This window comes from Amphimedon queenslandica, unplaced genomic scaffold (assembly GCF_000090795.2).
Source record: "Amphimedon queenslandica unplaced genomic scaffold, v1.1 AMPQUscaffold_11773_Cont14008, whole genome shotgun sequence".
In the NCBI taxonomy this organism is placed as follows: Eukaryota; Metazoa; Porifera; class Demospongiae; order Haplosclerida; family Niphatidae; genus Amphimedon; species Amphimedon queenslandica.
The window spans coordinates 1-11958 of record NW_003547985.1 but is presented as its reverse complement, the minus strand read 5'-3'; the positions used below and the strand labels follow the sequence as shown (position 1 = coordinate 11958).

General features: G+C 40.1%; 3 protein-coding genes across 3 annotated transcripts; 2 read left to right on the top strand and 1 right to left on the bottom strand.

Moving 5' to 3' along the window:
* The first annotated feature begins 20 nt into the window (after window positions 1-20).
* On the top strand, window positions 21-2991 carry LOC105315103 (uncharacterized). Its single transcript, XM_020005019.1, has 11 exons — window positions 21-48; window positions 128-214; window positions 269-376; window positions 427-1225; window positions 1271-1410; window positions 1465-1518; window positions 1570-1840; window positions 2095-2495; window positions 2543-2626; window positions 2676-2735; window positions 2791-2991. The coding sequence occupies exons 2-11, from the start codon at window positions 209-211 to the stop codon at window positions 2917-2919; spliced, it is 2052 nt and encodes a 683-aa protein (XP_019860578.1). The 5' UTR covers window positions 21-48; window positions 128-208; the 3' UTR covers window positions 2920-2991.
* A 181-nt stretch (window positions 2992-3172) lies between these two features.
* Window positions 3173-11007, top strand: LOC109588916 (protein transport protein Sec16A-like). The gene is made up of 18 exons (XM_020005018.1): window positions 3173-3179; window positions 3812-3978; window positions 4035-4099; window positions 4240-4516; window positions 4562-4741; window positions 5207-5318; window positions 7613-7730; window positions 7780-7939; window positions 8019-8105; window positions 8163-8270; window positions 8321-9218; window positions 9264-9403; window positions 9451-9504; window positions 9556-9826; window positions 10112-10512; window positions 10560-10643; window positions 10697-10756; window positions 10807-11007. Exons 1-18 carry the CDS (start codon window positions 3173-3175, stop codon window positions 10933-10935), a joined length of 3318 nt encoding a protein of 1105 aa, XP_019860577.1. The 3' UTR covers window positions 10936-11007.
* Window positions 11008-11072: 65 nt separating this feature from the next.
* LOC100640305 (dihydroorotate dehydrogenase (quinone), mitochondrial-like) lies at window positions 11073-11945 on the bottom strand. Its single transcript, XM_003390800.3, has 3 exons — window positions 11827-11945; window positions 11622-11781; window positions 11073-11230 (listed from the first exon to the last, which is right to left on the bottom strand). The coding sequence occupies exons 1-3, from the start codon at window positions 11843-11845 to the stop codon at window positions 11167-11169; spliced, it is 243 nt and encodes an 80-aa protein (XP_003390848.2). The 5' UTR covers window positions 11846-11945; the 3' UTR covers window positions 11073-11166.
* Window positions 11946-11958: the final 13 nt, after the last annotated feature.

The window sequence follows — 11958 nt, the reverse complement described above, 5'->3', positions numbered from 1 at the left end:
CAAACTGCTCCACCTTTTAAACTGATAGAGGCCGGACTAACCAAGAAGGTATGATAGTGATACACAAGTCACGTGATTGTCAGCTGATATTCATGTGATTGTCAGCTGATCATTGTTTGTTTCATAGGCTCTCTCCTACTGCGAGTCTATCAGCTGGTTTGTGATTAGGAGTCCGTCCAGTTTTAACAGCACATTTCTGCAGCTGCTGATGGACGTAAGGCATTGAACTACATGTTCATGTTCATCTTGTGTTCTTCTTGTTGCCTAGTTCTCTGTTCGACTCCATTATGCCTCCTATCCATCAGGAGTGATGGAGAATGAGCTGCCACCTTGGATACTGACCCTGGACCAATCTGTTGGAGACAACAGCTTTATGGTACAATACCATTAGTATATTAATGAATTAATTAATTTGTTTATTAATAGGGAGGAGTGTCCCCGGCTAATGTCATATCTCGTGCCAGTCCCTCCCTCAGCTCAGCTGCTGGTTTAGCTGCAGCTGCTTCCCACCAGCCCCTCCTCCCCTCCTCTTACACCACTCAGGAGTACCTGCAGGTACCAGGGGGAGGGGCAGGGGGTGCGGCATCAGTCCAGTATCCTGTTCCTGAAGGATATTCAACGACTGTTGAACCAGTGACCGAGGTTATCACTGGTGACGCTGGTGACACTGGTCAGTATACTGGGTACACTGCTCCAGTGGGATACGCTGTAGCTAGTGAAGACACAACAGATTATACTGGATACGTACCACCGTCCATAGCAGATAGTATGCCTCAGTCCACAGTAGCTAATACTGGAGAGCAGCTGCCAGTACCTGCCGTTACTGCTACTGATGCAACTGGTTTTCAAGGAGTTACTGAACCACCTGCAAACCCTAACCCTGTGGCATATAGTACAGCAGAGCAGGAGACACTACCTGACCAGTATGGCTCTTTAATGAACTACCAGCAACCATGGGCCCAGTCTTGGGACACTGGTACATCCACTATACCAGAGTCCCAGTCCGCTGGTATGTATGGAGGAGAGTCTTTGGAGAGTTCGTCTGGTCTCATGTCCAGTAGCTCACAAGTGGGTGTGGTCAGGTCCACCCACGGGTTTAACGAGTACAACAGCTCCAGTACTTTAATGGGAGAGAGTAGCTCCGTCTTTACTGCCCCACCCACTGATAATAAACCACACCTACCTAGCGAAGGGAACAAAGAAAAGAGCAATGAAGATGAAGAAGGTTAATGACATGCAATTAATAAATTAATTATTATTTATTTTATAGATGTACCTAATAAAATTAAAGATGTTGATAAAGATAAAGTAGCTGCTGATTCCAAGAGCTGGCTGGGACGTCTCAATCCGTTCAACTTAATACCCAAAGGACCGAAACAAGGATACCTACCTGATGACAAGAACCCACGGGTGAGTTATTATCACCATCATTATTATTATTATTTATTTTATTAATTTATTTAGATAATATTTGATAAAGAGAAAAACCGTTGGATTGATTTAGATGCTGATGATCAGGTAAGTCCTGCCCACAGAAAATACTATAAATTTACTGAGTTTTACTGGCAGAATGACAGTGGACCAGCTCCACCCCCTACAGACTCTGAACTTAAATCAACCGCCGGTATCAGTTCTACCTCTGGAGGGGTGGGCAGGGTAGGGGGAGGGGCTAGGGGTAGGCTGGCTAAGGCTCGTTATGTTGATGTTGCCAGATCTAATAAAACTCAATTGACTGCCCCGCCCCCTTCAGCCTTAGCTCCACCCCCTGGTGGCTTAATGCCCCTGGCTCAGGGAATGCAGTTTAACCTGTTTGTACCAGCTCAGCCAAATCAACAAAATGGTAAATAATAATAATAATAATAATAATAATAATAATAATAATAATAATAATAATGATGATAATAATAATAATAATAATAATAATGTGTTTAGTAACTATGGAGAATTTTTAAATTTTCTCCAAAATTGGACAAAAGTCCCTGTACTATAGTACATGGTCACTGGCTAAATTTTGCCAAAAATGAAAAGAAGAGAATTCTCCATTTTAATAATGTTTTCCTGATACATATACATGTTCTATACTTCCTTTATTAGACGGAGTATCTAACTTTGAGTCGCTATACAATCCTGTCCCTGTCTCCTCTACTAGTGACACTCCTCCTACTGCTACTAATGAGTCTCTATCTAATACAATGACTCCATCAGAAGTGACTTCATCTTCTTCTTCTCATACAATTCAATCACAGGAACACCTCGGGCCATCAATGGCTGTCTCTCGCTTTCCTCCATCACAAAACCCTCACCACGTCCCTCAGGACCAGTCCTCATTGTCAGTTTATCAAACACCAGCTCCTCCTGCTACTGGCCATCAGCCCCACCTACCTCCTGCCCCGCCCCCTCAGTCCAGGACGGAGAGGAGAACAGCTTCAGAATCCTCTGATGTCAGTATAGGGGTACCAGAGGCTCAGGATAAAATGGAGCCTCCTAAACCACAGGTAAAGGAGTTAGAAGATATCTTTTATTATCATCATTTTGTGTTTAGTTTTTCAATCCTAATGACTTCACTAACATGAGAAGAACAGCTGCAACTGCTCCTCATCAAAGGAGCGATCCTTTTCCAGACAATGTGAGTTTATTAATTAATAAATTGATTTATTTGTTTTATTTATATAAAGGTGTCTGATGCCAGTATCCTTAGCGAATTCTCACAGGAAGTTAGTCAAATTAATAAACAAGTAATTAATATTCATTAACATTATTATTATTATTATTATCATTATTTATTAACAGGCTATGAGTCGTCAGAGGTTAAGACCGGGTTCAAGACCGCGGTACCAGTATCCTCCTAGCAACTGGCAGCAAGGCCAGCCCCGCCCAACTCAGGCTCCGCCTCCTGGGCCTCAAGGAAACTGGTTATAATTTATTGATTATATTAATTATTATTATTAATTTAATTAAATTAAATTTATACAATTTTTATTTTGTACTATAACACAAAACTCATCAATTATTAATAATTAGAAAATTTTATTAGTTATTATTGTTAATTTATTAATTAATTAAAATTGCTACTTCTGTAAAATTTGAATTATTCCTCCAATTAATGATTGATAATTAAAGAGACAGAGAGTGTGTGTTGAGTTTATTTTATTGTTCAATTTTTTTCTTTTTTATGAAAAGTTCCAACAGCATCAGATACAGATTCATGACCATCAGATCTGACAATAATAATAATAAATAATACATATTGATGTCCTTATGCTGTGTAGAAAGTTTGAGGTGATTCCGACTTCAATTTTTCAAGTTACGGCCATTTTAAGAAAACGTCAAAAATCTGAAAAATACCCAAGGCTATAGCCCATGGTTTTTTCAAAAAAATGGCTCCGAAATCACCCCCAATTTTTATTACATTTTCTGATACATATTGATGCCCTTATGCTGTGTAGAAAGTTTGAGGTGATTCCGACTTCAATTTTTCAAGTTACGGCCATTTTAAAAAATGTCAAAAATCTGAAAAATACCCAAGGCTATAGTCCATGGTTTTTTTCCAAAAAATGGCCAAAAAATGACCCCAAATTTTTATTACATTTTCTGATACATATTGATGTCCTTATGCTGTGTAGAAAGTTTGAGGTGATTCCGACTTCAATTTTTCAAGTTACAGCCATTTTAAGAAAACGTCAAAAATCTGAAAAATACCCAAGGCTATAGCCCATGGTTTTTTCAAAAAAATGGCTCCAAAATCACCCCCAATTTTTATTACATTTTCTGATACATAATTAGGTTATTTAAATTATACTTTAATTTCTAGTGCCTCCAGCTGCTGGTTCCCCCTCTCCTCCTCGGAGGGATACTCCTCTCTGCTTCTGTTTCCCCCATGTTAGTGTCAGGTTTAGTATCGGAGGGCAACTGGTCACTGGGTCGCCGGTCAAACCGTCTGAACATGTACCGGCCATTGTCCACATACACTCTTTGCAGGTAAGATCAGAGTATCGTGTTTTTAATGATATCTCTCTTTGTTATTTTTAAAATAGTCTTTGGTACCTGAGTTCAATAATTTTGCAGAATCGTTAGAAGATTATCCAGGACCTTTACTAATGTAAGGGGCAGTTTATTAATAATTAATAATAATAAATAATAATTAATAAATATTAATATTATAATTAATACCCAATACATGTACATGTACAAATTATTACACGTTTCAATTAAAAGTTGATTATTGTTTTCCTCCTTCAGTTCAGACACTCCTAAGAGTGCTGTCATCAAGTTCTGCACTTCAAGAGCTTCAGCCGAGACTGATCCCGACCACGCCCTTTTATGGAAGTACCTCTCGTTGCTATGCCAACAGAACGGGGTCGTCCTCCCCACGGATATTTCTGATCTGCTGACTCAGCAGGAGAATGAGGACAACCTCTCAAAGAGCCCTAGGGGAGTCGGAGTGGGTGGGGCTATTGAAGAAAAGGGGTGTGGTCTGGATGAATTTAGAACACTCTTATTAGCAGGTCGTAAAAAGGTAATAATAAAAATAATTAAATATTTTATTATTATAATTTTGTAGGATGCTCTCAATTTGGCTTGTTCCCGTGGTCTATGGGGCCACGCCCTCATGCTGTCCAGTCGCATGGATGACCAGAGCAGAACTTACGTAGTGAACAGGTTCACTGCTTCTCTCTTGACCTCCGACCCTTTGAGTACCTTCTACACGCTCATGTTGGGGAGACTACCCTCAGTATCTAAAGTAAGAACCAATCGACTCACGATATGATCTGTATTGTAGACCTTTACTTTTGAGGAGTGAAACTGGAGCGGTTTTTGCAGTTTAGCATGCAGCTGTGAAATTAAAACTGAAATTAAAACAGCTAACATTGCAATCTGTGATATTTCACAGTACATGTACATGTACATGTACATGTACATGAATTTTTATATGAGTAAATCTTTGAATGTTTTGCAAAGTTAAAGTAATGGTCTAAGTATTAGGCCTGGTACACAATATCAGCCTTGCAACCGGAAGTGCTGTACAAACCAATGGCACGCGCGTCAATAACGCAAGAGTTGAACTTTGGTCAACTCATGCGATAACTCGCAGCGTTTGTACAGCACTTCCGGTGCTCTTCCTGTCGCAACGCATGATATTGTGTACTAGGCCTTAGATGTTAAAGGTCTATGTTGCTATTGTGTGATGAAACTCCTTTTCTGTTAGCCTGAAGGATTGTCCAGATCCGGAGACTGGCAGTCTCATTTGGCCATGATGATCACTAACCTCAACCCAACACAAGACACCAGCTGCATCTCTAACCTAGGGGACTCACTCTGTAAGCCACACCCAAACACACCTTTATATTGTCTGGAGGTGTGTGTGTGTGTATAAGTAATGTAATACCTGAGGACTGAGATATCTGCTTGAGGTGAAGCTGAGGGCAGATATCAAGGGACTCAGGTATTACATTACTGATATACACGCACACACACACACGCACATTGAAATATTTGTTTGTGTCCACTTGATAATATCATTCTGAAAGCAACACTTTGCCTTCAGTTTATTTTATGCTTCAATGACCAGGACAGTAGAAGTATGGAAAACTCTCACTACACTTGGGAAAACATTGACACTGCCACACCTCCTACATGTACAGTACTTTAGCTATACATGTACAATGTATGTATATAATCGTTGATATTTCTTCAGTTTTCACTTTCATGATAAGGGAACCATCTTTTTAGCAGCTGCTGCTTCTTCTCTTCTTCTTTGACTGGTTATTGAGCAACTGTCTTCTCTCTCTCTCTCTCTCTCTCTGATCCATTGTCCTTCTATTACATCAGGAACATGTCTACCACCTCCAGCTGGTCCAGGAAGTATTTCCACGCTTATAAAGCTGAACCTTTCCCGAGGGCGGCCATTTTGATAATAATAATGCTGATGCTAGTTCGAGTGTGTGATCCTACCATTACTGCCAGAGTGTATTACAAAGGTCTTGTTAATATACTAGTACCAGTATTAATGGTATTATTGTATCTGTCTCTGCCAGTAATAGCTTTGTACGCTCACTTAAAATGTGCCAAGTACCGAGTTGTATTAATATGTCTAAGTATCTGTCTTTGCATTACAGTTTACTTTGTGATAATAAAGACACTTCAGGTCACTGGAGTTGTATCAGACTCTCAGGACGGAGAAGGTGTTTGGTTCGATATAGGGAGCTCCGTTAGTACCGTATTCATACTGTCCCAGCGTTGTATAACTGTCCTCCTATTGACGTACGGCGGTGAGACACTGGCCGACGGTTCATCGGATCAGCTTAGCTCATTCATATGGTGGTTCTACTGGTGCCTTTATTTCGGCTGGTCGATTACCACACTCCTTTCCTGTGGCCTTCATGCTAAGACCACTACTTCTGGCGGACTATATATTGTATCAGGCCACGCCCTCTCGTTAATATTAATTATTATATTATTGATAGTTAATTGGCGTAGGCTGGTACCGGAGACGAGACAGAGGATTGTCAATCCTCTTTTTCTTATCGCTAAGGTTTTCAATTTCGCTCGCAGGACCCCTCATCCCATACATCGGTCTTCTTTCTCGTCTTGGGACCCGGCCAAAGTCTCTAGACTTGACCTAGCTAAGCACTCTCTTGGCGGTCCTTTCACAACGGAGGAGGTGGAGAGTGTCAAAGTGTTCCTTAATCTCCTCCCATTGTTGATATGTGTCCAGCTGTTTTATTTGTTATCGCCAGTTCCTCTCGGGCGTCTTAACTATCACGAGAAACCGTTTGGAAAGTGTTTGATTTCATCGTCTCATTTCATCCATTACTGTTTGGCACTGGTCCTAATTCCTCTCAAGCAGTTAGGGTTAAAATACATCAAATTTTTAACCCTTTCTCTCCTCCAGAAGATCGGCTGTGGTTTCTTTCTAGTCTTAATGTCCCGTATTTTATTAATTGGAGTGGGAGTGTACGTTGTTGATTCGGACAGTAACTATACCTGTGAATTAATGACTGATACACGTATGCCATACAACGAGACAGTGACTGGTTTCGTAAGTGACCACACCCTCTTAATTATCCCTGACATATTAGGTGGTCTGGGGTCTATACTAGTCATACCGTCAAGTCTTGAGTTCTTTATTGCTCAGAGTCCCTACCACATGAGGACTCTCATCATTGGAATATTCATGGGACTCGGGAACGTGTTTGAGATCCTCTCTTGGCAGCTGCTTAGGATCTTCAAGTTACCTTTTATGGAAGAGATAAAGTTTGGGTGTGAATTTTATGTGTTTTTGACCGGGTTCCTCGTCCTCTGTCTCTCATATTCATTGTTCTTGTGTCAAGCAAAGAGATATAAGTTGAGAGTGCGAGATTATTCAACTTCTGAGTCCAGCTGGTTCTCTTATGGCAGCAACTTGGGACTGAACGACTGAAATGAATAAATTCCACTGTATTTTATTATTATTAATTAATCACTTAATAACAGTAGTGCGTTATTAATTATTATCAATTAATTTGTATATAGTATTCGCAGTGCTAATGACTATTAAACTCAGATACATGTATATTCAAAGTTGATAGTTGATATTAAAATTCATATTTTCTCTCCTCCCCCCCCCCCCCAGTGGCAAGGGGTCGTGTTGCAGGTGCTCATTTCTGTTATCATCTCTGCAATATTCCGTTTGGATCTTACGGGGACACCGAGACTTCCAAATACTCACTGCTAGGAATAGACCACACCAAGTGAATACTTTTATTAGCATTTGAATATACTGCTCCTCCCTCTCTCTAGTATAATGAGAGGGTGTTACCCTTCTCCTGAGGACCTGGTCAGGACTGAAGTCCTGGAGTTTGCTCTCGGCCTGAGCAAAGCTGAATTTGTACTTCCAAACTTTCAAACTTTCAAACTGCTCCACCTTTTTAAACTGATAGAGGCCGGACTAACCAAGAAGGTATGATAGTGATACACAAGTCACGTGATTGTCAGCTGATATTCATGTGATTGTCAGCTGATCATTGTTTGTTTTGTAGGCTCTCTCCTACTGCGAGTCTATCAGCTGGTTTGTGATTAGGAGTCCGTCCAGTTTTAACAACACATTTCTGCAGCTGCTGACGGACGTAAGGCATTGAAATGCATGTTCATGTTCATCTTGTGTTCTTCTTCTTGTTGCCTAGTTCTCTGTTCGACTCCATTATGCCTCTTATCCATCAGGAGTGATGGAGAATGAGCTGCCACCTTGGATACTGACCCTGGACCAATCTGTTGGAGACAACAGCTTCATGGTACAAGACCATTAGTATATTAATGAATTAATTAATTTGTTTATTAATAGGGAGGAGTGTCCCCGGCTAATGTCATATCTCGTGCCAGTCCCTCCCTCAGTTCAGCTGCTGGTTTAGCTGCAGCTGCTTCCCACCAGCCCCTCCTCCCCTCCTCTTACACCACTCAGGAGTACCTGCAGGTACCAGGGGGAGGGGCAGGGGGTGGGGCATCAGTCCAGTATCCTGTTCCTGAAGGATATTCAACGACTGTTGAACCAGTGACCGAGGTTACCACTGGTGACGCTGGTGACACTGGTCAGTATACTGGGTACACTGCTCCAGTGGGATACGCTGTAGCTAGTGAAGACACAACAGATTATACTGGATACGTACCACCGTCCAATGTACAGGCTACTGGATACGTACCACCGTCCAATGTACAGGCTACTGGATACGTACCACCGTCCAGTGTACAGGCTACTGGATACGTACCACCGTCCATAGCAGATAGTATAGCTCAGTCCACAGTAGCTAATACTGGAGAGCAGCTGCCAGTACCTGCCGTTACTGCTACTGATGCGACTGGTTTTCAAGGAATTACTGAACCACCTGCAAACCCTAACCCTATGGTATATAGTACAGCAGAGCAGGAGACACTACCTGACCAGTATGGCTCTTTAATGAACTACCAGCAACCATGGGCCCAGTCTTGGGACACTGGTACATCCACTATACCAGAGTCCCAGTCCGCTGGTATGCATGGAGGAGAGTCTTTGGAGAGTTCTTCTGGTCTCATGTCCAGTAGCTCACAAGTGGACGTGGTTAGGTCTATCCACGGGTTTAATGGGTACAACAGCTCCAGTACTTTAATGGGAGACAGTAGCACTGTCTTTACTGCCCCACCCACTGATAATAAACCACACCTACCTAGCGAAGGGAACAAAGAAAAGAGCAATGAAAATGAAGAAGGTTAATTTCATGTAATTAATAAATTAATTATTATTTATTTTATAGATGTACCTAATAACACTAAAGATGTTGATAAAGATAAAGTAGCTGCTGATTCCAAGAGCTGGTTGGGACGTCTCAATCCGTTCAACTTAATACCCAAAGGACCGAAACAAGGATACCTACCTGATGACAAGAACCCACGGGTAAGTTATTATAATATTATCATTATTTATTTTATTAATTTATTAAGATAATATTTGATAAAGAGAAAAACCGTTGGATTGATTTAGATGCTGATGATCAGGTAAGTCCTGCCTACAGAAAATACTATAAATTTACTGAGTTTTACTGGCAGAATGACAGTGGACCAGCTCCACCCCCTACAGACTCTGAGTTAAAATCAACCACTGGTATCAGTTCTACCTCTGGAGGGGTGGGGAGGCCAGGGGGAGGGGCTAGGGGTAGGCTGGCTAAGGCTCGTTATGTTGACGTTGCCAGATCTAATAAAACTCAATCGACTGCCCCACCCCCTCCAGCCTTAGCTCCGCCCCCTGGCGGCTTAATGCCCCTGGCTCAGGGAATGCAGTTTAACCTGTTTGTACCAGCTCAGCCGAATCAACAAAATGGTAAATAATAATAATAATAATAATTATTATTATTATTATTAATAATAATAATAATAATGATAATAATAATAATAATAATAATAATAATAATAATAATAATAATAATAATAATAATGTGTTTAGTAACTATGGAGAATTTTTTAATTTGCTCCAAAATTGGACAAAAGTCCCTGTACTATAGTACATGGTCATTGGTTAAATTTTGCCAAAAATGAAAAGAAGAGAATTCTCCATTTTAATAATGTTTTCCTGATACATATACATGTTCTATACTTCCTTTATTAGACGGAGTATCTAACTTTGAGACGCTATACAATCCTGTCCCTGTCCCATCTACTAGTGACACTCCTCCTACTGCTACTAATGAGTCTCTATCTAATACAGTGACTCCATCAGAAGTGACTCCATCTTCTTCTTCTCACACAATTCAACCACAGGAACACCTCGGGCCATCAATGGCCGTCTCTCGCTTCCCTCCATCACAAAACCCTCACCACATCCCTCAGGACCAGTCCTCGTTGTCAGTTTATCAGACACCAGCTGCTCCTGCTACTGGCCATCAGCCCCACCTACCTCCTGCCCCGCCCCCTCAGTCCAGGACGGAGAGGAGAACAGCTTCAGAATCCTCTGATGTCAGTATAGGGGTACCAGAGGCTCAGGATAAAATGGAGCCTCCTAAACCACAGGTAAAGGAGTTAGAAGATATCTTTTATTATCATCATTTTGTGTTTAGTTTTTCAATCCTAATGACTTCACTAACATGAGAAGAACAGCTGCAACTGCTCCTCATCAAAGGAGCGATCCTTTTCCAGACAATGTGAGTTTATTAATTAATAAATTGATTTATTTATTTTATTTATATATTTAAAGGTGTCTGATGCCAGTGTCCTTAGCGAATTCTCACAGGAAGTTAGTCAAATTAATAAACAAGTAATTAATATTCATTAAACATTATTATTATTATTATTATTTATTAATAGGCTATGAGTCGTCAGAGGTTAAGACCAGGTTCAAGACCGCGGTACCAGTATCCTCCTAGCAGCTGGCAGCAAGGCCAGCCCCGCCCAACCCAGGCCCCGCCTCCTGGGCCTCAAGGAAACTGGTTATAATTTATTGATTATATTAATTATTATTATTAATTTAATTAAATTAAATTTATACAATTTTTATTTTGTACTATAACACAAAACTCATCAATTATTAATAATTAGATAAATTTTATTAGTTATTATTGTTAATTTATTAATTAATTAAAATTGCTACTTCTGTAAAATTTGAATTATTCCTCCAATTAATGATTTATAAATGAAAGAGAGGGTGTGTCCACTTTTTTTTGATGTTCAATTTTTTCTTTTTTTATGAAAAGTTCCAACAGCATCAGATACCGAGTCATAACCATCAGATCTGAAAATAATAATAAATAATACATATTGATGTCCTTATGCTGTGTAGAAAGTTTGAGCTGATTCCGACTTCAATTATTCAAGTTACAGCCATTTTAAGAAAATGTCAAAAATCTGAAAAATACCCAAGGCTATAGTCCATGGTTTTTTCCAAAAAATGGCCAAAAAAATGACTCCCAATTTTAATTACATTTTCTGATACATATTGATGTCCTTATGCTGTGTAGAAAGTTTGAGGTGATTCCAACTTTAATTTTTCAAGTTACAGCCATTTAAAAAATACCAGAATCTGAAAAATACCTTGTACTATAGCTGATGCTAAATAGCTTTACACCTTTATTTTTTATTACAGTTTCTGACACTCTTCTCCCTATCATAGTACCATAACTTACTTCAATAAAAGAGCCAGTTCTTTCTTGATCCTACCCACTAATGGTGGTCCCTCATAAACCAGTCCAGTATATAACTGTACTAGACTAGCACCTGCTCTGATCTTATCGTAAGCGTCTTGACCAGAACTGACTCCGCCCACTCCTATAATTGGTACTTGGCCTGCAATATTAAATCAATTAATTAATTAATATTAATTATTACTACCTTTAGTAAGTTGATACATTTCCTGAATCAGTTGAGTTGATAAACCTTTTAAAGGTTCACCGCTTAGACCTCCGGCCTCTGATCTATGAGACTCTTGAGGTTTTCACGAGAACTGTCGTATTGCAAATAATA

What these genes read in the sequence shown, in the direction of transcription:
- LOC100640305 (XM_003390800.3), bottom strand. An exon ending in GAACTGGCTCTTTTATTGAA is followed by an intron (nt 11,231 to 11,621) that starts GTAAGTTATGGT and finishes TATTATTTTCAG; the next exon opens with ATCTGATGGTTATGACTCGG.
- LOC105315103 (XM_020005019.1), top strand. An exon ending in TTGGAGACAACAGCTTTATG is followed by an intron (nt 377 to 426) that starts GTACAATACCAT and finishes GTTTATTAATAG; the next exon opens with GGAGGAGTGTCCCCGGCTAA. An exon ending in TGGAGCCTCCTAAACCACAG is followed by an intron (nt 2,496 to 2,542) that starts GTAAAGGAGTTA and finishes TTTTGTGTTTAG; the next exon opens with TTTTTCAATCCTAATGACTT.
- LOC109588916 (XM_020005018.1), top strand. An exon ending in CTGATGACAAGAACCCACGG is followed by an intron (nt 9,404 to 9,450) that starts GTAAGTTATTAT and finishes TAATTTATTAAG; the next exon opens with ATAATATTTGATAAAGAGAA. An exon ending in GCGATCCTTTTCCAGACAAT is followed by an intron (nt 10,644 to 10,696) that starts GTGAGTTTATTA and finishes ATATATTTAAAG; the next exon opens with GTGTCTGATGCCAGTGTCCT.